This window comes from Castor canadensis, chromosome 2 (assembly GCF_047511655.1).
Source record: "Castor canadensis chromosome 2, mCasCan1.hap1v2, whole genome shotgun sequence".
NCBI classification, from domain to species: Eukaryota; Metazoa; Chordata; class Mammalia; order Rodentia; family Castoridae; genus Castor; species Castor canadensis.
This window is the reverse complement of record NC_133387.1, coordinates 10,236,654-10,263,972: the sequence shown is the minus strand read 5'-3', so window position 1 is coordinate 10,263,972 and position 27,319 is coordinate 10,236,654. Positions and strand designations below refer to the sequence as shown.

Genomic DNA, 27,319 nt, shown 5'->3' with positions numbered 1-27,319 from the left:
AAAACCCCTTGTTCCTTCCTATTATTGCTTATACTCTCTCTACAACAAAATTAGAAATAAGGGCGAAATAGCTTCTGCTGAGTATTGAGGGGGTGGGGGGAGAGGGAGGGGGCGGAGTGGGTGGTAAGGGATGGGGTGGGGGCAGGGGGGTGAAATGACCCAAGGCTTGTATGCTCATATGAATAATAAAAGAAAAAATATATATAATTAGAAAATAAATAAATAAATAAAAAAGAAATTAAATCAATATATCTTTTAAAGGTCTTGCTCAGTACTCTAAGAAACAGAAGTGTTACAAATCTGCTTGATATACCCATTGAAAGGCATCCATTGAGGTACTGAAATGGTAATCTTTTCAATTGTTGCTCTTTTGTCTCCTATTAAAAATACGTTAACACCACTTTACTGGAGTTTAAGGCAATGGCTTAATTGTTTGACACAGTCAAACAACTGACTGTTCTAAAAAAGTTGCGCTTTCAGACAATATTTTTCCCTATGATTGGTTTATTTGAGCTCTTACAATTGGTTGGTGGCAGATCTGTACTATAATGTTTTGGCAAGTGCTCTTTGACTTTTGACAGTTGGGGGAATTCAAATAAAAAATGGGCATTTTATAATCCAAGAGAATACCTTCACAGTATTATTTTATAGGAGGAGTGGTTTATAGCAAGCACAAGGATGCAGATTTTCCCCTGTTGGTCATCTGTTTGGTTCTTCATTTTCCAGATTTTACTCAATTTGCAGTTCTTAGTAGGACAATGCATCCTTTTAAATCAATAAGAAACAAAGCTCAAATAAAGAGTGCTGAATCAGGCCCATTAACACCATGCTAATTATGCAGTGAACACAGTACTGTTTACAGTAGACCTTTCTAAGACCTAACCAGAACATTAAAAACTCAGAGTCTATTTCAGGAGTAGGCGAGTCTCCATAAAATTTTTATTTATCTTGAATGGTAAGTGCTTATTCATTGCATAACATTGAAGGACATGGTCACTCCTTCTTAGCCCTCCCTAAACATCATTAGAGATTTAGAAGACCAATGATTCTTTAACTGTGTCAGTAAATTCAGTCAGAAGGTTGGTTCTGAGGAAAGATAAGAATCCAAGCACTTTACTAGACTGGCTGGTAGGAAACCAAATATAGAGAAGAGTAGAGAGATGTGAACTGAGAAGAAGGGCTGGAGATTTATTATTGCAATGTGAAAAGAAGGTCTTGGTCTCTGTAGACCTTCTCAATTCTCAGAACTTGCAAAGCCTGGGAGACCTCGCAGTACTTCTCCATATGCCTGCTTATTCACTTCAGTTGTGAGATTGCGTCTGCTTATGTGTTTGTCTACATGTAGTTTCCTGGCAGCAGCGTGTGTTTTGGTGTACGTGTGCATATGTATGAGTGTGCATTTGTATGAGTATGAATTAATTACATATTTAAAGGATCTGTATTGGAGGCGTCTGCAGCCCTCCCTGGACGCTCCAGTCAGTCGGGATGTTTAGATCCATCATTTAGTGTTAGGACCACTCGGAAGACCTGCCTGATTGTGGTTCCCAGGGGGTCGGAGCTCCGGGAGCCTGTACCATCTCTTTCTGAGGGGGAGGAGAGAAGGAAAAAAGGAAGGCCTCTGAGCGAGGAGTTTCTCCTTCCTGAAGCCAGGTTCGGAGCAGGGTTCTAAGACTGCACTGCTAAGCTCCAACTAGAGCACCACCTCAAGCCTGGGGAGAGGCGCGCGCCTCCTTCCTTGGCCCCCGCCCCAGCTGATGGACCCGGGCCGGTCTCTTCCTTCTCCCTTTGGCTTCCAAACGAGGAGAGGGCAGGGCAGAAAGGTTTTGACAGCTAGAGGGGTACGGTAAGGAGGAGGAGGAGGGCGGGAAGGAGGAGGAAGACAAGGAGGAGGAGGAAGAGGAGAAGAGGGAGGAGAAGAAGGAGGAGGAGGAGGAAGAGGAGGAGGAGCCTGGGAGGGGACCGACAAGGGACAAGAAGGGAGGGCTCCCCTCCTCCTGGCTCGCCCGGGTTTGCAGGCGCTGCTGGCAGCGGCAGCGTCTCCTGTTCTCCGGCCACGGCCGCTGCTCGCGCTCCGTGGGCGCCGAGATGCTCGCGGGAGCCGCGCCGCGCTGAGGCCGTGCGTGCGCCGCCGGCTGCGCTGCGCGCCCCGCGCACACACAGTCTCTCCATGTGAGCTGCCAGGCGATTGGAAACCCCTCCGAGTCACGCTGCCCAGTGGCGACAGGAGCGCTCGCCCGCAGTGGCGACAACAGCATCACCGTCGCTCTCGCTTGTTCTTTTGCAACCTCCGCTCTCCAGATTTTCCCCTACGTCCTTTGGTGATTTTTTTTTTTTTAATTTCCTACAGAAGGAGAGGGCGGGGTAGGTGTCAGTCTCCTCCTCTCTCCCCACTCCTTTTCCTTGTTGGTTTGAATTTCTTCCCCCAGCATTGCACTGGCTCAGAAAGCCAGACCAGACCCGCACGGAGAGCAAAGGAAGGCTGAGTCTCCCCTGCTGTTTGTTCCAAACCCAGAAGAACCAGAGCCTGGCAGGGGTGACGCGGGGAAGGAGCAAGCAGGAGGGGCTTGGCTGGCTCTCTTGTTTGAGGACTGCACAGCTCCCATGGAGAACCCCACGGCGAGACGGACTGCATCTCTGCAGCGAGCTTTTGGAGTACGGCTGGCCGGGAGGCGAAGGATGCTGGTGGCTTCGCGAGCCGGCTGCAGAGCAGCACTTTGGCTCTGGATTGTCAGCTGCTTCATCTGCAGAGCCTGGACGGCTCCCTCCACGTCCCGTAAGTAGTCCTGTCCGCCAGCCAGCTCGCTCTGCCCTGGAGCGGTTTCAGTGCCGCATTGATGTTCCACCCCAGGGTACCAACTCCCAGGTGCATTCGCAGTTCTCGCCCCCCCCGATTTGTGGGTATCTCGGCTGTCACGCACTTGCAGCCACTGCAGTAGAGGAACTCCAAACCCAGCGCGCTCCTGGGTTGGGGGAGAAGCTTTTAACATTGATGATGTTTCTGGAAAGTTGTTCCTAGTTTTGGAGATTGCTTGGCAACTGCTTGTTTACAGTGATTAGTGTACAAGGCAGCTTCTTGGGAGGTGTTTGTGCAGATGGGACTCATTGCCTTTTACTTAGGACACTGGATGAAAATTGAAGACCACAGCAAAAAGAAGTTTCGTATTTTTATTTATGGTTTTAACTTAAACTAGCACAGATTTGAGGACAGAAGGGAAGCATATTTTAAACAGTTTGGGACCTCTAGATTCTGTTTAGCCACCTCTGTCACTTAAAAAGTTAATGCCTATTTAGTACTTGCTTATTAAAATGAAACACAGTGACTCCAATATTGTAACTGAAATTGGTTGACTTCTTTGGTAATTTGAGGTAACAGACCCATGCAGGCCCGGACTCGGGACAGTTCGTGCATAACATAGTTAATGTACTAAGGAAGAAATTTCTTAAAGGAGTTTTCAGAAAAATGGTGCTGTCCAAAATGTATATTTCAGTGTTTCAAATTGGCTTTAAAAAAAAAAGACTGTCTTCATGAGGTTTAGAAGAAATGGAAGATTCCAGCCCATTTTCTGCATTGGTTGAGAAGTGCACACTGTGCTTGTAGACAGGAAGTGCACGACTGATGGCTTCTGTGGCTCAGAAAGAGTTAAATAGATTGCCTGTAGGACTTGGGTTGGCAGTCATAAGCACATACTCATTTCTGAGAATGAGTATGTAAGTTGGTAAAGATTTAGTATGGCATCTCAGAGTTCAAAAAGAAGTGTTTTCCATTTGGAGAAAATAAGTTCAGTACCTTTTAGACTAACCTTATGTGATTCAGACCTATCTGTGCTTAAAAGATTTGGGGATAATATGAATGCACTTTTGTCTATATTTCAATATTAATGTTCTCATTCCAGTATGTGCTTGTGTTTGTGTATATTTATATTTTTATATAGTAATGAAATAGCATTGAAAAGGACTTTAAAAGTTGTGGAAAAGCACCTTCTACATAATGATATCATTATTAATATTTTGATGTACTTCCCAAGTATTCTAGTAGCTTTTCTTTTCTTGCGATGTCAAAAGATAGAGATAAAACTAGATGGAAACCCAAGCCATAATGAACTTGGAAAAAAAAAACTTTGTAGTTTTTTCCGGAACACAAATTAAGTCACACAAAGTTATATATTTTCAATATTTATGACAGTTTTATAGGTTCAAGCAGAAGTTGCAAAGATATAATGGTTGATCTAGATATTTTACAAATATATACCTATATCTTTGGGAAATTATTCTGAGGAAATTTTCGTTTCCATTTCAAGATCTGGATATGTAGAACTTGCTGCCACTTTTCCTGGAAAATAAGCTCATTATTAAGTTTAATTTGGCATAATTCCTTGATTATAGACTCAAATTTCCATGGTTTTCCAGGATTCTGTTCATTTTTCTGTATACTTTAAGTACAGTGGGGCAATTTGAAATATTCATTATGAGTCAACAGTGGGATATACGCAGTCATTGGATTAGTATATTTCAAAGATGGAAAAGTTGTACTTTTGGGAATATATACTTGGTTTTTACTGCCTAGAATTTGGTGCAAAAGAAGAGCATAAACACCGTTACTTTTAATAGTTAACAGCTTTGTTTGATTATTAAAATATTTAGCTCTTATTCTCCATTGTTTAAAATACATAATGCTTAATTGAGATGGGTTTTCATTTCATTTAAAATTAAACTGTATGACCAAAACCAAAAGTTGCCCTGGATCCTGACAATGAATTAAATAATAAGAATACCATAGTACTTTACTGAAGAGAATGTGCTTCATATATATATTCAGTACTTCAAATTTCAATCTTAGCTTTACACATAATGAAAATGTTCATTTGCATCATACATAACAATGAGGGAGAGTATCAGAGCTATGTTCTTAATACTAAAAACAGTTCAAGGGAAGGAAAGAAAAGTAACGACGCGAGTCTAAGATAATGAACAACTCAGCCAGGAGAGGTCATCATGAGACAAAAAGTAGCATGAAAATCCAGAAGTAACATTTTTTTTTAGTTCACATTTTGAAAGCATGATGACTATGCTAAAACTTCCCGCTCTCTTCTTAATATGATGGGCAGTTTTAAAAGATACCAATATTGCTCTTTTATTTCATAACAGATTTCCAATAAGTTATTGCTTGTGGCTTGAATCTTTTTTCTCTGTTCTGAACACCTATGTAGTATGTTTCACACAAGTTGACTAGAAAAATTTCAAGGAAGCTTCTGTCTTGCTTTAAGTAAAAACATAATCTATTTCCATGTGATCTTGAATATAATCTCTTGCTGAGCTGATAGAATCGTATACCTTGCCTTCTTGTAAATGTGTACACAGGGCACACATGGGAGATTTGAAGGGGCAGTCTACTCCTACAGAGGAGCATTTATTGGATCATATTAGAAAGAGCCGGATGGCGCAGTTCAGGCTTAAAGTAGCACTCCATAAGTTCAATTCTTCAATATTACTGAATTTTTACTTAAATAAGTGTTCTCTGATAAAGGCCAACTTAAGTTATTGTGTGTAGCTGTTAACTTATGATTCTACTGCCTTTTAAATTTGGGAAAGTGTTTTTCATTGCTTCAAATAATTATTAGCAAATAGGCTTTTACATATATGACACATAAAAATATACATATATATAATGGCACACATGTATATATACATGTATACTGGTGAAATTCCTTAAATATATAGATATGGATAGGTAGTATTTATATAGGATTTATATCAACTTTTCATTAGAAGTAAAAGATACATTTATTTATATATTTTCTAACGTGTCATTTAAGTTGTTTAATTTGTTTATGAGTTTATAGTTAGGTCTCTCCTATACAGTTATTTCAATTAAAAAGACAATAATATCAAACAACACTGTATTGGTCGATTTTCTCTCCTTTCAATTCACATACTCCCTCAAGTGTTGTTTTTAAATAGATAACATTACTTGAGTGTGAAAGCAAAAGCTGTCATTTCATATTGAACTTGATCCACACATTTAATACAGGTTTTTATTAACGTTTACTCATTTATAAGCATACGGCACGTCATTTTACATGGATTTCCATGCTGTTTAATTTACATCCTATTTTAAAACACATTTCTAATGCATTTTTTCTTTAAGTAGTAACAACTTCCTACTTTCAAGTTCTATAATACTCTGACATCATTTGAGAGCCAATTGTCCTAATTTATAAATTCTTGTAGAGAAAATGTAATATTTAAGAGTGACTAAGCCTTCTTGTTTGGTATACCCTTTTTATTAATGAAATATAAAAGACTGTGATGTGTCTATCCTTAACTTCTCTTTTGGAAAAACAGCTAAGTTTTATTTTTGTAAATGCTATACAGAGAAAAAAACAGGTACTGGGATTGGAAATTTGTAGTTCAAATCTCCATTTCAATTTTCATTACAAATACTACTTATGTAGAGACGAAACTCATGCTTATTGTGTGTCTAGTGAATGATGTTACTTGGAAGAAGAAGTAGAACCTGTACTTCCAAGGTTTGCCGTGTCAGCCCTGATATGAAAAGTGCTTTCCTTTATCACTTTTTTGCTAGTTGCAAAGTTAAACAACAGAGTACGTAATAATCACAATTTAAACTTCAGCGCTATAGCACTGTATGAAATAAATTCTACATTTATATTTGCATCATTACTTGAAATTGGATGTAATCAATGTTTTCAAAAAGATACTTTAAGTGGCTACCAAAAACTGAAGATATACTTTTGCAATACATAATATTAGGCTAATGGAAGAAATTATATGCTCATTTTTGCTCTTTTAAAAAGTAAGCATAACGATGACATTTAAAATAAAAAAAATTAAAAACTACAAAATAGTTTTTACTCCATTAAAATACTGGATTTTTGCCATCTTCTGGGACCTATAGAATCCCTGTGTTTAATTCTGAGCAACTAAAGATGTTGGGGTATGGATTTGCTGCCTCTTTCTCCATCCTACTAGCTCCTTTTATCTGGAGGAATCTCTACTTAGGCTCTAAGATAACAGTTTCTTCATTCCTTCCCATGTTAGGTACAGTGACATCTGTTAGATGACATCGGAAAGAGGACCTAGATAAGCTTATCCCTTTCCTCCTCATTCTGGGCTTTCTGCAGAAGGTGAAGATTCTGCTGAAGGTGTTTAACTAGGCTTTGCCTCTGCAGTAGGAATAATATGGTGACAAACTTTGTTGTGCTTGATTCTTGTTTTTTAACTTTAGAATAAGGCTAATGAATTTTACTGTTACTGCATAGTGAAGCCCTGCTCTTCTCTATCAGCAATAATTATATACAGTATAATATTGGTTCTTCATCTGTGATTACCTTTCTAATCTAGAAGTCAAACAGAGGGCAAAGTACTAATTATTAAACCCCCAAAATATTGAAATTAACAATAATAAGATCATTCAGCACTGATCTGAACGCACATGAGTTTCTACATGTTTTAAAAAACAGTAATAAGACTTTTTTTCTTCTGACCTTGCATAGGCATTATTATATACCCTCCAAGCCATCCCGTTTATTCTGTCTTTTTTATTTTTTCATGGTCCTTATAGTATATTTATTTCAAAGACAGACATCCTTATATGTGGTGAATAATATTACCACTTACAATATATCCTGGCTGTAAATTAGTACTTCCATGGACAATTCCATTCTATGCACATATTAGGTGAATTGCACCTGTTTTTAGTTAGCTGTTACTTCATGTCCATGTTGCTTTCCCTTCAGCACAATCATGAAGTGTCAGGTAGTTTAAGGTGTTTATTTCTAAAACAAAGACTGCATCCATAATTTGAAACCAAAATTGATTATTTCCTTAATTGTAAACTTGTATAAAGATCTTGTTAAACTCCTATTTCGTTCATTTCGGTGGTAGACTATTCATAACAGCTTGAAGTAAGTGACTTTTTTATGACACTCCAGATTTTAAAACCTCCCCTGATAGTAGGAAATCTGGAAATAAAGATGTAGTGTTGGCTCTGAGTTTTCTTGCCGAAGATAACATTTTTGGTATACTGTAAAATTGTTGGAGAAATACAAAAGTGGTCCTGAGAGCCATAGTCTATATTTTGATTCTGATTTAAGTTTGAAATACATTCATAAGTATGAATAGTGGTATATTCTTTAATGTTTCCATGCTTACAAAAGTAGTAAAATTAGTTCCCAGAAATACTTTTACCAGGAAAAAATATCCTCAAACATGTGAGGTTTTTTTTTTCCTTTTCTCATACATTCACCCTGTAGTTTATTAGCTCTGGGATGTGAATCATAAAAAATGACAGGCAATAGAGGTGTGACCTACATATGCACTGTCAGATTCACTGAATTGGTGCTGGGTGATATATCTAAGTTTGAATCAAGTTATATAGAATATAATTAAATTCAACAAGAATTTGCTCATCTCACTATGTTAGGATGTCATGTTGAAACAATATGTTAAAAAATGGAAAGTTTTTTCTGACTCCTAATTTTCTACTATTATTGTAGAATCCTTTTTGTCATGCCATCATATTATTATTTGAAAGTAATACATAGAAAAAGGAAATTTGCACACTCTGAATTAATCACAAAGCTTATCAAATGGTAACATGCCATGATTTACTAAATAAAAATACTCATTTTATTCTTAAGAATAGTATTTTAAATATGCTTGTCACTGTGAGCCATGTGGACACAAGTGATTATTTTGAATCAATGTAAAACATGTACCTCTTATATAAGACTCTGTTAACTTATTTTCTTAGCTATTCACCTTTTCATGGGAATCAAATTATTAAGAAATCTTATAAGTTCATTGTATCTGCATTTATTTATCACATTTACCTTTTTTAGATATTGGCCAGAATTCACGAACAGAACAACATAAAAATAGTTCAGCCTCACAATGTCATATAGGAAAATTGTAGCATACTTTAGGGGCATAATTTGTTTAAAATGTATTAATACCTTATTAGACAATGCCTGTTCAGTATTACTTGATTTAATTACTAATTAATTTGAACTTGAAATTTAAACATTTATTTAGTATATTTGAAATACTTTTAGTTCATACAAAATAAGTCTGGAGAATATCAGCTTTTCAGTTGGTAAAATGAATATACTAGGTTGATATTTTTAATATCAACCAATCAAAGAACACATGTTCCATATTCTTTAGGCCCTAAATGCCCATAACCATCATGGATTTGGTTCCACTATCAAAGCGAACACTCCTAATTCATTGTGGCATTTTTCTTAGAGAATCTGAATATGGATACAGAATCCTTCTTGACACAATATGCCAGACAACCACGAATAATCTGATCAGATTTCTTCTATAAAAGAAAACATACTTTCTACTCATCATATATATTTCATCAACCAGCAGTTTTTCAGCTAACTTTTATTAGTGAGAAAATGTATACATTGTCATTTAAATCACTTGATGAATTCTAGATGTTCTCATATGAAAAGAATGTATTTTAAAATTATGCCTAACTTATACAGAAGTGCTTGATAATGGTAGTAATGAAATCACCTGTAGTAAAATTCCATCCTGCCTTGTGTACTTCTGTAGTCAATGTCAAATATTTAACATAACATTTAGTGGTCACATAACTAATTCAAGCAGTTACTAGTACAGTTGTTTTTGTTGTTTTTGACTCTCCATAATATGGAAGTAAGAATAAACATTTTATTGTGTGCATTGTTAAAGATAATACAGTGTCAAAGATCTGAATGTGGCATATTAAGCTACTTTCATTGTTTGTACTAATAAGAAGGCAAAAATAAACAACTTTATTCAGATATGCTGTACACTGATGGGTATAACTGTAGAGTTGGATCAGATGGATGTGTATCTTTTTCTTTAATAAACTGTTACCTCATTGAGTTCCACAGTTTTACAAAAGCAACATTTTCTGAATCAATAAATGTCTATTTCTAGAAATCTTGGCAAGAATAGATATTATTATACTTTAAAAGGTTTTTGCCAGTATTGTATAAACAATTAAAAGAATATTTGTTGAGTGTTGACTTCAGGCCAGGCATGGCTGATTACCTGTGCTAAGCTATTCAGTTCTTACAGCAGTGATGCAGTTCACACGTGAGAAAACCAAGGAACACAAAGAAATTAGGTAACTTGCCCAGGCCACCTCTGTGAACTCTTCCTAGATCCTGTGCTTTTAGCCACAGCACCAGCAGCTGAGGGTGAGCACTGTTAAGTCACACTGAGTCTCAGCTTGTAGCTAGTCAGCAATTCAAGTGTGCATTGATGCTTGTATGGAATTGTAGGGGGAAGATCCTTCTGGCAAAATGTTTAGATCATTTTGAATATTTGTTCCATAGTCAGGTTGTTTTATGTTTGGGTGACTTAAAAACTTTATTGGTAAACAGAAAAAGATATATTTGACATAAACAGAGGAATATAGATCTTTGAATGGGAAGAGAATTATATAGTATTATATAAAATGTCTTTTTTGTTTTTTCCTCATAGTGTTTTTATAATGTAATTACATCTTTTGGGAGTCATAGGCATACATGACCATTATTTAAACATTTATTCATTCAAATCTATGTAAAACATTAATTAAAATGCTTTATCAGGTATGATGAATAAAATATGTCTTAAAATTAGATCTCAAAGTTTTGAGAGCTGGTTTTACAGACTGTACCTCAAAATGTAAATATTATTGCCATGACTGAACTTAAAAAATAATTGTTTAATCTGTAAGCTTTGTTTTGTATATTCATTTCATGCAGCATCTAGTCTATAAACCTTCTATTTTGAGAATCTTACTGAGAGAAGAACTTGTACTCTAATGGCAGTGGGAAAATATTTGTTATTTTGAACAGTTAAATATTGCTTTTGCCTGCAACCTGCTCTGCATTCCTGCTGTGGTACCCTCGTGGGCATTTTCAGTTTTCCCTCCAGGTATAACTGTGTAGCCTCTTACCATATCTTCCTCATTCTGATATTTCTCTATACCTTATCTTTGATATCTATGACAGAAATACTTTCTCAAATATTCATTTTTATTTTCGTTATGTCCTAAGATTTACTTTTAAATTTTAATGAAATTTAGGTAACTGATATCTAAAAACATGAATAGGATAATGTGTGATGTTTGTATACATGTATATTCTGTAATGTTTAAATCACATTAAACATATGTGACTCCTCGAATATTTATCTTTTCTTTATGATGCACAATTTCAAAATCTTTTCTTCACAATTTTGAAATAACAGGTGCACTGTTATCACCTATAGTCATCCTACTGTGTAACAGCACAATACTTCCTGCTACTGTATCTTATATCCATTGATCAGCCTTTCCACATTTCTCCTTCCCCTTACTCTCCCCAGCCTCTAGTACTTACCATTTTACTCTCAAAATATAGGAATCAACTTTTTTAGATTTCACATGTGGTACTTGTCTTCCTGTACCTGGTTCATTTCACTTAACATAATGATCTCTAGTTCCATCTATGTTGTGGCAAATAACAGGATTCCATTTCTTTTTATGGCCAAATAGTCTTTCGTTGTGTTTATGTACTATATTTCTTTATCTGTTCATCAGTAGTTTACACTTCTTGGCTATGGTCAATAGTGGTGTGATGAAAAAGGAGGCACAAAAGGTTCCTCAGTATACCAATTTCATTTGCTTTAACTCTTTATCCAGAAGTGGGATAACTTCTGAGCATATGGCAGTTCTATTTTTAATTTTTTTTCAGAAACTGCCATACTGTTTTCCATAATGACTTTACTGATTCCCATTTCAGCTAACAATGTGCAAAGAAACACAAATCTTAATGTAGTACTTACTTCACTCTTTGGGTTTCTCCTGCCTCTTTATGTTTTATACTTAATGATCTCTCCATACTGAAGTCCTGCCAGGTTCTGCAATTAACATGCTGTTGCTAACCATATTTGTCTTACACTTTCTTATCTTCTCCTCCCTCCTTTAGAAACACACTTTCCTGTTTCTTTTATGTTACTACACTGTGAATTCATTTATGTCACAAGCCTTGGAACTTGGAGTAGATTGGGTTACTACCGCCTCCGTGTGGCAGTTCGTCTAATCACAGGCAAAATACTCAGCTAGATTTAACAAGGAACAGAGCAGTGTCAAATAGTTCAAATCACCTCCAGTTCTCTAATATACTAGTGACACATTATATGCGGACAAGAAATAGAAGGAAGGCACAAATATCTTTTAAAGGACACACCACGGGTGTTTGTTTATCTTAGTTTACAGATCAATTTGAATCTATCACTTCCAGGGAAATATGAAGTCATAATATGAAAAGTTGATACCTTCTCCAGCTCTTTCCCTATGGGATTCTGTTTTGAAGAGGTTTCTGTGCTTCACAAAGGAGACATAGTTGATCAGACTTCTAAAACATCAAGCATGACTGCCCTTTCCAAAACACATGGTTTCAAAGGAAGATTTTGACCTGCATGCAAATTAAAAAAACAAGCATCAAAAAATAATGATTGTGTCTAGTGAATTCTTTCAATAGATTGCTGAGATGTCCACAAATCTCATAAATGATTAGGAAGTTACAGAGATACTTGCTAATTATATATAGTTCATGTGGAACAATCCAGCAGATTAGTTGATATTGAAGTATCAGTGAATTTCATTTATATATTTAATATAACAAAAGATAATATGGCAGGTACAAAGTAGTACTTATGTTCATTTTATTCATATTTTATTCCAACTAGCTCAAGCATTACATTTGCAACTTTGTTCATGCTGTCTACCCCTCAGCCTTTTCAAAATCTGCCAGTCTAGCAAAGGCTACTTCAAATTTTGTACCCTTGACAATGATTCCCTCAGCTGTGCTTATTGAAATCACAGCATACTTCCTGTCCTGTTGGTCCACAGTCTGCCTGGGCTTTGTACTTCCATTTACTCTTGGGTTAGTAGATTTAAAGATGTGGTCATTTCATAGGAACTAAATTTCACTGAACCTCTGCCATCCTACTAGGTACCATACTGGCTGCATTGAATTCATTATATAAAATTAATTCATTGCCTCTCTATTAGAATGCTCAAATCAGATCATCAACGCTCATTGTTTTCATTTTACTTGCATCAAGATCTGTTTTAGGCTGACAAAACTTATATCCCTGTAAATTCCAGCCAGTATTTCTAGTTGGGCTTTTAAAGATTTTAAAAAAAGCTTAAGATTTACCTAATAATCCACTGTCATAAAATACTTACAGATATGTATAGTTAGACTCTGATTAAATATAATGTTAATACTGAGTCACTATTATTTTTATTGATAACTAAATTCACAGGAATTGATACATCCCTTAAGATAAAAGATTATGATTTTTATTTACTTATATCATTCAAATTACCTAAAACACTCTTAGATAAATAGATGACAGGTAGATAATAGATAGATAGATAGATAATAGATAGATGGTAGATAGGTATAAAGATAGATGGTAGATCCATTTGGAAATTGAATTGGATTTAAATGGGTGAAGTTTGTATGTACATTGTATCCCTAAGTGCATATAGCAAGGTTGTAGCAACAAGTATAAATTTATTAGTTTTTAATAGCTAAAAACATTATAACCAGAAGAAATATAATTGTAATATTGTGTTAGTTACAATAAACTTTATCTACGAGTAGTCTTCATATTATAAAAACCTTTCCTTAAAACAGATATATCTGTATGAATCAAAACCAAAACAGTTTCAGAGGACTGTCGTTCAAAAGTAGCAGGTTTATTACAGTTATTTTAAGGAATAATTTTTACCCATTTGCTCAATATGAAATACAATATATTCCTGAATTTCAATTTATTATCTGTTGTTTGCCCAAAGTATATTAGGAAAACATTACTCCAACTTGAGTAGCCTTCACATCATGAAAACCTGTTTAATGCTACACAATTATTGTGTACAATGAATGATCTGAATCATTTTAGTTTTACAAAGACTATATAATCACCTCAAATGTAAATTTTTGAAATTTAACATGTGTTATTACTGCACATTTTTTGAGTATAGTAGCCAAAATTGAAATGACATGTCTACTTTCAAAGAGATTTCATAATCTTGTAGCAAAAATGACATTATTTCTTCTATCAAATTGGCACCAATAGAGTCTTTTTAAAAAATGGCTTTCAAAAATTTGGAGGCTACTTAAAAAGCTGGACATCGATCTACCATTTGATCCAGCAATACCACTCTTGGGGATATACCCAAAAGACTGTTACTCCAGAGGCACCTGCACATCCATGTTTATTGCGGCACTATTCACAATAGCCAAGTTATGGAAACAGCCAAGATGCCCCAGCACTGACGAATGGATTAAGAAAATGTGGTATCTATACACAATGGAATTTTATGCAGCCATGAAGAAGAACGAAATGTTATCATTCGCTGGTAAATGGATGGAATTGGAGAACATCATTCTGAGTGAGGTTAGCCTGGCTCAAAAGACCAAAAATCGTATGTTCTCCCTCATATGTGGACATTAGATCAAGGGCAAACACAACAAGGGGATTGGACTATGAGCACATGATAAAAGCGAGAGCACACAAGGGAGGGGTGAGGATAGGTAAGACACCTAAAAAACTAGCTAGCATTTGTTGCCCTTAACGCAGAGAAACTAAAGCAGATACCTTAAAGCAACTGAGGCCAATAGGAAAAGGGGACCAGGAACTAGAGAAAAGGTTAGATCAAAAAGAATTAACCTAGAAGGTAACACCCACGCACAGGAAATCAATGTGAGTCAATGCCCTGTATAGCTATCCTTATCTCAACCAGCAAAACCCCTTGTTCCTTCCTATTATTGCTTATACTCTCTCTACAACAAAATTAGAGATAAGGGCAAAATAGTTTCTGCTGGGTATTGGGGGGGGAGCGGGAGGGGGTGGAGTGGGTGGTAAGGGAGGGGGTGGGGGCAGGGGGGAGAAATGAACCAAGCCTTGTATGCACATATGAATAATAAAAGAAAAATGAAAAAAAAAAAAATAAAAAATGGCTTTCAGATCTGCTGTTTGCTCATTTATATGTCATAATTACAGTTCTTAGAGCATATTCCATACTGTGTTTGTTTCTACCTATTGAATTTTCAAATGACAAAGGAATGAATGATAGAGCCAGGCAAACCGTGGTAGTGATGGAAGTGCCAGCTTCCTGGAGTGGCCGGGTGAAGCAGTTGTCTGAGGAGTAGTCATGGAGGGTGGGCTAGGAAGCAGGCCTTGGGCATCAACAGGGTTGGGAAAGACCAGTGGCCTAAGCCTGCAGATAAAAGCATTTTACCATTATTTTGTTTGTTATTCACATAACATCTTCAGTTTTCAGTATTTCAATAGAGATGCTATTTAATAATTACTTAATAACATGCTTCTGTAAGTCACAGATCCTACATATAGTTACTTTATTTTGAAATCACTTTAAGTGTGCATTCTATACTATTTGATTTTAGTAAGTTGCTTTAAAGTTCCCTTTTATTGAATAGGCATGATCAAGTAGAAATTAAAATGAAAGTATCATCTCCTCCAGACTCTAGGTAAGGTCTTCAGTGTGTATTAGGAAATCCTATTATGATATTTTAGCTGGAATCTAAAGAACAAGAAGGAACCAGACAAGCAAACAGCAGGGAAGAAATTCCAAACAGAAAAGCATGAAATATGCAGCATAGATTTGGGTGAAGGGAGGGGATAGTGTCTTAAATAACCATTTTAAAGTATATTCAGTCTTTAAAATATTTATATCTGGCTCTGCTTTGGTTTGTTTTTGGTTTTTTGTTTTCATAGATGACTGATGACTGTATAAACTGAAACTGTTTAAAATACACTTTAGTTCAACATAAAATGTAAAATTTTATTAGGCAGACTTCTTTACAGCAAACAAACATTGAAATGCTATATCATGGGTGCTTTAGGAATGTATGCATGTGTTTGTTTATTTCTCCAGAAGCTATAAGTTTTTAAATATTAGAAATCCTGTCTATGGTACACTGCCCAACTCCATTAATTATCTGGGGCAAGAAGTCTGTATTGTCAAAGGTAATCTCCATAACTGTGAGAAATAAATGATCCTTTACTTTGAATTGGTATCTTCTACTAGAAACTCCTAAAATGAAGATCATTTTTATCTAAAATTCTGTAGTCATTTATCAAAATTTTATTTATAGTGATTACCTGCTGAAATTATTGGCACTGATTTGTAAAAGTATTTATGATATCTGAAAGTACTCTGCAAGCTCTTTGGAATAAGCACCTTGTGAGTTATCAGCATAGACTTTAGGTTAGGAAGGCGGGTTTCCTTGTTGCTGAGTGACCTTGTACAAATTATTACACTTTTGAGCCCCAGGTTTCTAATATATTAAGTGACAAGATAAGAGTTCCATATGACAGGCTGGCTATAAGAATTAAATACACAATGTGCAGAGGGTGATACATGATGGTAGATCAATTTTAGTGATTTCTTTGTTTTTAAGTGCATTAAATATTTATTATGTGACTTCTCTGGGTATCACACAAGAGTAGAATCTATAAATCTTGCCAAAACATTTTCAATTTCCTCTGGCACATATAATAATTTATTTGGGAAGCTAGGACTTACAGTTAAAGCAGTTAGCAAAATTAAGATTCATCTATTGTTTTATGTCCACACAATAGTATGTAATGACCCAAAATTTTGGTAACTATATGGTATATGTATATTAAGAAAGAATTAATAAATGAAAGAAAGGCATGTATACTCTATACTCATTGAATTTATTAATTTAATCTTGCATATAATACTATATGGTATGGCTATACTTTACATAGACATGTTAGTAGTTAATATGTACTCAATTATTATAAAGCATGATAAAATTATAAAAACTGTAAAATGGCTAATGTATTTAGTAAAGGCTATTTATAGTGAAGAGGTATTCCATTACCTTACTCATGAATGTTTGAAAAACCACAACATTTACAAATTAGAGAGCTCTGTGGGCATGAGGCACATGCCAAAAGCATAAACACTTTCACTCTTATTCAGCCGCCATATGTGCAGATGGTATAAAGCTTGTTTTCTGAAGTGTGATAGAAAGTATAAACAGAGATTTGACTTCCTTTTCATTTGTACATTGACTATCCAAATAATTAGAATGCTAGAAAATCAAACAGTAGATATTATTTTAAGTCTCTGAAAATCTGTGTCCAAAAGAACATTGGGAGTTTTGTTAAAATTGTTCACAGGAGTTTTTCATTATTGATGAAAGCATTTGAGTTGGTATAAAAAATAGATCATTGAGGAAAAGTCTGAAGATGACAGAAACTTTGGAGTTGGGGTCTCTGTCTTGAAGGGTTTTTTAATCACTTTATGAGTAAATATTTACAATAAGCTACTATTCATGTACTAAAAGTTACATGATTTTTCTTTCAAAGATCCAAGCAAAATTAGCAATTACATTTTGCTACATAGATAATGAAAGGTATAAATCTGACATGATAGGATCATAAAAAACAATGCCCCATCACTAAGTCACAGTCAATTCTTTTTTAATTTTTTTATTAGGACATAATAGTTGCATAGGGGGATACATTGTGACATTTATATATGTGCTTACAATATGTTAATTATTCTTCCTTATTCCCCTTCCCCCCTACTTAGAATAATTTCAACAGATTTCATGGTTCTATTATCATTATTGCCATTCTGCTTCCTGAAGCTCAAGCAGAGCTTCTAGGTTCACCTACCAGACCTTGAATGAACCCTGCCTTGCAGCCAGCCTCAGTTGCTCCAGACAACTTGGTGTATATCTGTCTGAGATCAGTATGTATATCAGATATTTATTTTCACTGCTTCAAATTCCTAGAAATATGTACTTAAAATTTAGGACAGAGTCAATGAACTTGGAAACACTTGGTCTTTCTTCTCCTCAACTTTTGAATATACTTTTCAGTCAAGAGCGCAGAAATTAAAATTCCATTTGTAGAAAAAGGATGAGAGACAGAATGAAGAACAGTGGTCTGTTTTCTACCTCTGTGAAATTTTCAATAACTCTCAAGTACCTCTTGCAGTTTTCCTGGCTCTGCTTCTCTCATTTTCTTTTTGTGCCTTCCTTTTCCTACCCACTTCTATCAAAAGGAAGATGGCTAGGTGAAAGGAAACATGGCTTCCTAATGAAAGAGAAAGCACTGGTCCAGGTGTCTCCAAACACCAAAAATTATCAACAGAAAAAAATATCATGACTGTCTTATATCAGGTAATACTCTTCCTTCTTACCTAGGAATAAAGAAGTTAAATGTCACTTGTTCATTTCTAGGTCTATTATTTAATCCATTGATGCAAAAAACTTTTAAATCCAAAAGAAATTCAGAACAATTGACAAACACTGATTCCAAAATATCTTTCAGTAAAACCGAATTTTAATTGTTGTCCATGACTAGGAATGTGAAATGAAATTTTAAGTTCTTTAGTATATGGTTATGTCATATATATGTGATTTCCAAAAATTTATGTCGGTTTTTACAATTATATCATAGTCAATTATATATTGCCAAAATAAACTTAATTTCAGAAAGGGACATTTGTTTCATTATGTAGAAAATCTTGTTTTATTCTTGACTGATATTGTCTACATGAGACATAGTTGCAGGCTCATTTAGAAATGTCAGTAGTAATATTCACAATAATTAAAATATTGTTAACTTAGAGAATTTTGCTAAGCATACAGATAACTTTGATCATTTAACATGTATGTATCTTATTGAAACAATATTCATTTCTAAGAGACAACTTCCTAAATAGCCTTTATTTCAAAGTATATCATGTAAAACCAACTTCATAAAAGTAAATATTATTTTATATTATTTTAACATATCTACATATCAATTTGCTGAGATTATTGTAACTAATAGTTATAAGTTACATAGTTATTTTAATGTAAATAAAAGTAATTGTGCCATATTCTTAAGCATTTACTTTTGACATTACTGTATTTTACTCTTTCAAATTTTTTTTCATTTTAGTAGAATTTCAATTATTTGGATTCCTTGTATACATTGGGATGGATGGTGACTAAAGTTTTTCTCTATTCTCATTTAGCTTATTTTTTATCTTTGTCGTTGGTATGTAAGATATAACATGTAATACTTTGATATACTCACATATAGTGAAGTGATTTCTATAATCAAAGAAATAATTTATAATTTCACATGGTGTTATTAGAGAGGTACAAGCATTTGCCATGGCTTGGCAAATCCAAGGATTGTTATCAAGTGCTCTTTGTTTTCTTCTTGCACTAAAACTTCCTGAGTTCCATGTCACTTGTTTGTTTTTAAGGCTATTCCTTAAATAGTATTATATTTAAGGACAGTGTTATCATAACTTCAGAATTTGAATAATACACTTCTTCAGAGAATAGCATAGAACTGACTATATACTTTAAACTTTGAACATCTTTATAGCTTAACTTTACAACATTGATCTTACATCAAAGGCTTACTGGTCCTCAAATTTGACGTGAAATAAACTAAACATCAAGTGCTAGATGATTATGTATCTGTAATAAACCCATGCATTTTCTATATCTTTATCTCAAACTATAATCTATATCTCAGATTATAGTCTGTGGCAAAGTATGTTTTCAAGCCAATGATCCCTTTGCTTAGAAGGCAGGACGAGAAGAGGTCACAGAGATGCTTATTGGCATTGAGCACTAGTCAGTGCTGGCCTATATTGGAGCTGGTGTAGTGAAGGCTGGGGTGTTGAGAAGCAGAAATGACAGCACAGCACTTCTCAGGTCGATGTGCACACGAGTTGTCTGGCAGATTCTGACTGAGTTGGTTTGGAGGGAAACTAAAAATACATTTCTATCAAACTTTGATACGATGCTGGTGCTGAGGAGGCCCCTGCACCACACACTGCAAGGTTTAAACTTAGAATATATAATAAAAGATGGGATAACAATTTCATACTTATTATGAAATTATAAAGCACAGTGTCAAGGGAGAAAGGTGAAAAAAATACATAATGATGATATCACATTAGTAAATATTTTGGATATAAATAAAAGCCATGTATTCCATGCTACAGTTTGAAAGGAAAACATGTAGACATTCTGCTTGGGTAGTCCTGGAAAATTTATATAACCTCTCTACATTTTTGTATTTTAATACCAAAGAATTGAACTAAAACACCTCTAAGGTTCGCTTCAGTTTTCCAAGTCTTATTCTTGTCTTCTAGGGTTTTCAGTATTGGACCAGAATGGAAAGGACTCTTGGAGCCTCTCTTGCTTTTATGTTTGTGAAGGGCTTGGAATAGAGCTTCAAAGTTGTTTTTGAAGTTTAAATAATATTACATGTATGAAGTGCTTAATAAATTACCAATAATAAGTGCTCAATTAATATTAATTATAGATAATATTATACAGCATAGGAAAATTGAATCCTAGTGAGGTAACTTGTTCTAAAATATACAGCTTCCAAGAAATATGCTAGATGATATTGTAATAATAAAATTGCTATGTGGTTGGTAACATATAGCAAATATGCATCAAGTAAAGTCAATTATTATGGATTATCACAAGTAAATGGAAAATCACAAGTAAATACAAAGGAGGAAGGAATGCTTGCCTTTCTATGTTAAAACTGGCAAAATCCCACCCAAATCAACCTGATCTCAGTTACCAAAGAAACTCATCTTCACATTTGATAAAGTGTGCACTCATATAGTTTATTTTTATTCTAATATTATAGTGAAAATATTAAGCTTACTCACATGCAAATTTTTCCAAGTAATATGATGTGGTGCTTGTAAAACACACTCTTTGCTAACACAAAATGATTGCTTATTATTTGTATATGTTGCTTCTACCTATAAATGGAAAAAATTCCACGTGTGAGTAAATGTATAGAAAAAAGTCTAACAAGGTGAGTGATATCGATCTGTGTACTCTGTGCCCTTCTCAGTAGAAACTGAGCATGATATTTGCATTATATATAGCTGAAAATCATTGCATTGGACATGATCAATGGCTACCAATAGTCTTGGTTGTTTTCCATAAATTACATGGCTTTTATGGCAATGTGGTGATTTTCAATTTAAAAAAGACAATCAGGGTTATATTTTACTAGGAAAATCTACTCACAAGGGACTCAGAAACTACCATTGAACATGTTTTGCATTTTGTTATTCTCAAGAGGTTTTGCATGCCAGGAGGGAAGAGTTGGGACAAGGAAGGGAAATTAGTGGAGTTACCTGGGGCTGCAAGTATGTTTTTAAGGACATTCATGCTGTGCTTTCCAATGGGATTTGATTCCACCGAAATTCAGAATTGGTTTGTTTGTTGTTTAATCTGGTATGATTTGGTTTGGTTCTTTAGCAGATGGGGCCTCCTGAAGATTATTAATAATGTCCTTCTGTGCTAATTCTCTAAAATTGGGAACAGGTGGAGCAGTGAGGCACTTACCTTGTTTGTACTCTGGGCCAGCTCTGTCATGTAATATTGAGTATATACTGCTTTGCAAGACTGTAGCCCCCTTCTAAATCTCAAAATAGCATTGTGTTTGCACTACTCATGGTGAGTTTGTGTCACTCCCAGCACCATGAGCAGATGGAATGTTTTTTTACCACCATGTTGTGAGATTTAAGATAAAAATGCTCAACATGGCTATTCCTCATGATGGCTCTTGTAAGTGATTCCTATAGGAAAAAACCAAACTGTTTAACCTTGAAATGGAGAAAATTTAGATGCACGTTCTCTACTTGTGTCAACTGTGCAACTATTCACCAATGTTAACTTTTACCTAACTTTTCTTTGGTTTCTGACAAGTCTTGTAAGTTAATATACATCTATAATTGTGATACGTATTTTATATTTTGATTGTCTCTGAAACTTTATTCTTTCTTAAAACCACCAAATCATTGAGTGAATGTATTCCAGTCTTGAAGTTGTTCTTAAAATATACTTTTTAAAGTATTATCAGATTACAGAGCAATGCTCTTGGAAATATTATATACCATTTCAATATCTATTTACCTTACAGCAACATGAAAATAGTTATGTTCCATCCATCTTTATGAGCAAAGTAGAATATTATCTCTTTAGATGAAATGTTCTTGGCTTCACTTGCTCTTTTGCATCTCTGACACACATAAAGAAATAGCACATGAAAGAGGAATGTGGGGCCCCCTGATTAATCTGTATTATTAAAACAATCATTAAGAGCCTAAGAAAGAAGAAAATATACATGTGATTTTTCATTGAAGCAAGCCCTGTAACTTCATAAAAACATACAAGAGCTATTTTGAGAAAAATCTTCATTTTTTACAGGATAGAACTCTAGAAATTTGTCAAAGATAGGACTACTATTCTTTGAAGTGTAACACTTAATTATAAATTAAATTCAGTAACTTTAAAGGAAATTGGAATTAAAGTTTACCCTTAATGACAGTATTTTTATTTTAAAAATTGAGTAAAGAAATTGCATCTTCCACTTAAGTTTATAATTCTTTAAATGTTTACTGGTACATTATTTAGTCATTTCTCGATGAGCACTATTTCAACTACATAATTTTAAAAAATTTTCTTGCAAATTATACTTAAACTTTTTTCAGTTAAATTTGTTTTAGCAAACTATATTTTTTGCTTATAATTAAATTAAAACCTGACATACAGCATAGTGTATGAAATAATTTTTAAGAGACAAAATATTCCCAAGTTCTGAAACTGTAAAACTTTTGCTATAAATTGAGGACAAATGTCATATTGCTATTTTAGCATTTTTCTTCTGGGAATTCTGGGAGGAAACAAGTGCAAAAGGATATTTTCAACTTTACTCTGTGACAGAATGGGATGCACTTTGTGCATTGAACTTTAAAATGACAGAAGGTGTGGAGAAATGTTGGGGGACTCCACAAATTTATGAGATGAATTTATGACTTTTTTGTTGTTATCATTGTGTGCCAAATGTGTTACAATGGAGTTTTCTTTTTTTTTTCTTTATTCACTTATTCATATATGCATACATTGTTTGGCCCATTTCTTCCCCCACCTCCACAATGTAGCTTTCAAACAAGTTATCTTTTACTTCTGCTGTTAAATTTGTAAATGATGGATGGTCATGAAATGAGTATACATTGAACAGTAGCAATACAGTAATGAAAAAATAATCTTTGAACACCTTGATATTAGGGTCCATTTTTTGTTTAGCTAGCTAACACAGCAGTGTGTCTTATAACATGCTTAGTCCTCAAGTTCTCTCTTGAAGAATTGTGTGTGTGTTCACATTTTAGTCTATACCATGAAGAAACCTGTTGCTCACATATTTGAAATTCCTTTATGAACAAAGCTTACCTCATCGAAATGACATTATAAAAAATCATTATAAAACAGAATTCTAAGCAGATTGCAAATTCCATGTTTTCTTAATCTGAATAAAATGTGAAATAATCCTTTGCACTTCAGATGTGACTTATGCACTCATCATATATACTAATTTAGCTATTATTTGAATGACCATTCAGTTCTGTGCAACTGTATTTCTCATGACTAAATGGCTGGAAACTACTCCACTTTTCTAGATTTTCTACTTGTGTTAAGACTCTTTTTCGACAGTCACTTATAAATTAAAAAGCACTCCTAAAAGTCATTAAGAAAGATTGTGGAAAATGTGTTTGTATGTTAAGAGATATTAAGCTTTCATATGAACAAAATCTTGCACATTTTAGTTTCTTTTATGCTTATGGTTAATTTTCTTTAAAATTTCTAATTTTATATGTGAATTTATCATTCAGTTTTGTCAGTGTTTCTTCATTTAGTGGTCAGTTATTTTTAAAATACTAATTTGTTGTACAAATGTAATGGAACTTTGGGTAAGACTGCCCAGATTCCACTAAGGAAAAAGATGAAAAAGATTTCAGAAGTGTGTTGAATTAGGAGTGTTTTTAATGAATGACTATCAACGTTACTTTTCTCATTTTTACATTGACGGGGGAGATAACACCTGCTAGAGTTTATTGTGAAGCAACCACCAGATGACATGTGTAAAATACATAGTATAGGAATGCACAATGTAGGTATTTAACAAATGTCAGTTTTCTTTCCATTACCTTACTATAAAATTAACATGCAATCCCTAAATGGTTTCATGGTCTAGAATTCTTTAGCTCCAGCCTCCAACCAAAACCCTCTGTTGGAACATCTGGCTTTGCAGCTGTAGGAGTCTCACCCTAACGAACCACACTTTCATGCCTGTCTCCCTTCTACACTTTAATATGGTGACTGGCTTATATGTCTCAGACTATGGCTAAATAGGTTTTTCTCTTTCCTGTGGCTAAAGAAAGCCTCATTTTCATCACTATAGCAGATGAAGTAGCAAGCAGAAAATGAGGTGTCACCCTGTGTTTCTAGGATGTATAAAGAATCTTGTACAATCCCAAGATTGACGACAGAGGCTCCTTCTAGGTCAATGATGCAAGACACAGACATGATCTTCTTCTGTCATGCGTGGAGAAGGGAAAAATATCATGGAGGGATTTGACAAAAGAAAAGTGACGACAGAATCGAATTTTTTTTTGACAAAATATAACAATATGTTTTTGACATTTTCAAACTTCCCTCTCCTTTCCATTTCTTTTCTTTGACTTGTTTTAAAATCCATTTCAAAAAAGATTCAAGTACCCTCATTCAGCTTTCTGATCACCCATGACTCATCTGCCCCACCTCCTCTCTCTTACCCTATGTTTCTCTGGCTTACAGCTTCTACTTTACTACTTGTGGCAAAGTGCGTTTCCGAACCATGTCCTTAAGATGGTCAGGGAAATGATTACATAGATAAGACAGAAAATTTTGAATATATTCTCATTTGTTAATTCTCGTGATTCTTAGACTTAAGATATACATTCTCTGTGTTTGACTCTAAGTTAAGGAATCTGAAGAACTGACATCATCGCCCAATGCAATTCTTTTGGATAATTAATAACTGCTGAAAGTTCTTGATTGGAACAACCACTTTTTTGTTGAGAATAGATCATCACTTTAATCACAGTGTACAATCTATTCTCTCTACATCAACCGTAAAGGTGACGAGGAGGAAAAAACTTTGGTACTCTTTCTCCTCCATAAGGGAGAGATTCTCAAAGAAAATACTTCAGAAGTTTGTGTAGCAGTTTCTTGGATATAATGAAGTGAGTGGTGGCTACCGATGCTTGAGGGTGGAAACTAGAACTGCTTAAACCCCTAGCAATCTGCACACCACACAGAGAATTCCCACCACAAAGAACTCCCACCACCCAATTCTTGTAGGATTTGTGCAATGGAAAATTCTGTTTAGAAATTGTAATTTAGAATTTATTGTGAATTTATATATGAATACAAAGTATCTTTCTGAGTTTAAACAAGCACTGATTTTCTAAGTACAAACAGTGTAGAAATGGAGGAAACTTTTTACTTTGTTCAAACCGTAAGTGTGAATTTTTACCACTCCAGAAAAGTCACAAATTACAATGCTGCTCATAGTGTCTGAGAGCAAATTCAACACATTAGTGCCCATCTAAATTTGGAGCTAGAATATTCAAGGAAAACATCTGACTACTTTTTTAAGTTGTCCCTTGTGGCAGTGCTAAATATATAAATATATGTAGTAATATATACATATGTATTATCAATATAAATCAGTTGTTTTTATTGTATTGAAATGATTAATGTTTAAAAATTTGAGCAGGCAAATTATATGTCACATGGACTTATTTCAGGTATATAAAAAGGAAGTTAGCTGATGTTTATTTATTCAAAAGAGGGGCACTACACTTGACAAAGTTAAAAACCCCAACTTTGGAGATCCCATCACGGCTCTCTTATTTTTGATTCATTTATATTTGTCCCTTTTTATCTTCAGGATGGGAGATAGACTGTTCTCACAAAGTCTTTATTTAAAGGGCTGTAGCTCTCAATGCAAAGGACAGCATTGCCTACTCGCTCTGAAATGCAGTACTTCACCCCAGCCTCTCTTCACCAACAGGTGGCTCAGCTGCTGATGTAAGCAGATAGCCTTGTGACTTTTGGCTGCTCAGAAGTGAGCTAGGTTGATTGTGAAACAAAATGAGAAATACAGTTTTCATTTGCTTGGAATGTTTAATATTTTGTGTAGGTGTTTTATTTTTAAATATCAATTATGTTATTAAAAACTTTAATTTGTGGATTCTTTATTATATTGTAAGTTTACCTATTTCAAGAAAATCATTCTAGTTTATTTTTCTTGACTTTACAAGGGTTTCATTCCCACCTTTAAAACTATGTTTCTAAGCTCTATTAATGACAATAAATAATCCAACTCCTTTTATTTTGCAGTTTATTGTGCATTGTCACAATTTCACTAAGGTTGTGTCTTATGAATGCCAGGGATATGTTTCATTTTATGCAGGCGAATGAAAAATCCAAATAATGCACAACTCAAGATGAAGAAATTTAGTGGCCATGATTACATCCTCATAGTCTCTGAATCATTACTTCTTAGTATTACAGTCCACTGGAAAAAAATGATCTTCAACAGATCTCAATACTGAATTGCTTTTTTCAGAGCTACTGTTACTATGCCTTCTGCTGTTTCTTCTTAGCTTTGCACACACTAAATTTTTCCTGGATTGTCTGTATTGCATATTTGGCTGTATTACAATTAATTTTGACAATAATTACTACATTGAATAACTTAGAAGTATTTTCAGTGTGAGTAGAAACTCTTAAGACCAGGTCTGCTACTAGACTGTGGGAAATCTATACAACTTAAAAATGTTGTCTCTACCTACTCTGGCCAGGTGTAGTTCCAAAGTTCAAAAATAGTGAGCAGAGGGTCCTCTTCTGCACCCCTTCTGGGGACCCCTTCCTCTGGGGAGTCATTTTCCTTCATAACTTTTTGGGCAGGGTGGAGCACATTTCAAATACCTCTTTAGTTGGCCACATTTGTTCAAAGTATGAACTACATGTATATGCACATAAGATCCGGAAAAAAATATTTTGGCTTTGAAAGACAAGGGAAAATTTTAAATAACTCAAGTACTCACAGAAATAACAGTTATGAGGGAATGAAAGAAGGTTTGGAAGAATATAAGAAGAAACAGCTGAAAGGGAGAGATTAAATATAGGAAGATCTGCTACAGCCAGTTTAATGTCCTTCGTTTTTTAACTTCAGATGTACCATTCTACCACTTGCAAGTAGAAAGCAAGCTCTATACCACAAGCTATAGGATTATATTCCATGTAAACATGCATTTTATAATATTGGGTTTTCTCTTTTAACTGTATGAGTTAATAAATCCTTTGGTATGTGACCATAG

At 34.6% G+C, this 27,319-nt stretch overlaps 1 protein-coding gene across 1 annotated transcript in view; it reads left to right on the top strand.

Annotated features, from left to right (window-relative positions):
* The first annotated feature begins 2,097 nt into the window (after positions 1-2,097).
* Cntnap2 (contactin associated protein 2) overlaps positions 2,098-27,319 on the top strand; it is a 1,948,854-nt gene continuing 1,923,632 nt past the window's right edge. Inside the window, exon 1 of the mRNA XM_074061335.1 lies at positions 2,098-2,773. Within this exon, the coding sequence (XP_073917436.1) occupies positions 2,602-2,773 (172 nt within the window). The 5' untranslated portion in view covers positions 2,098-2,601. The remainder of the gene's footprint in view (positions 2,774-27,319) is intronic.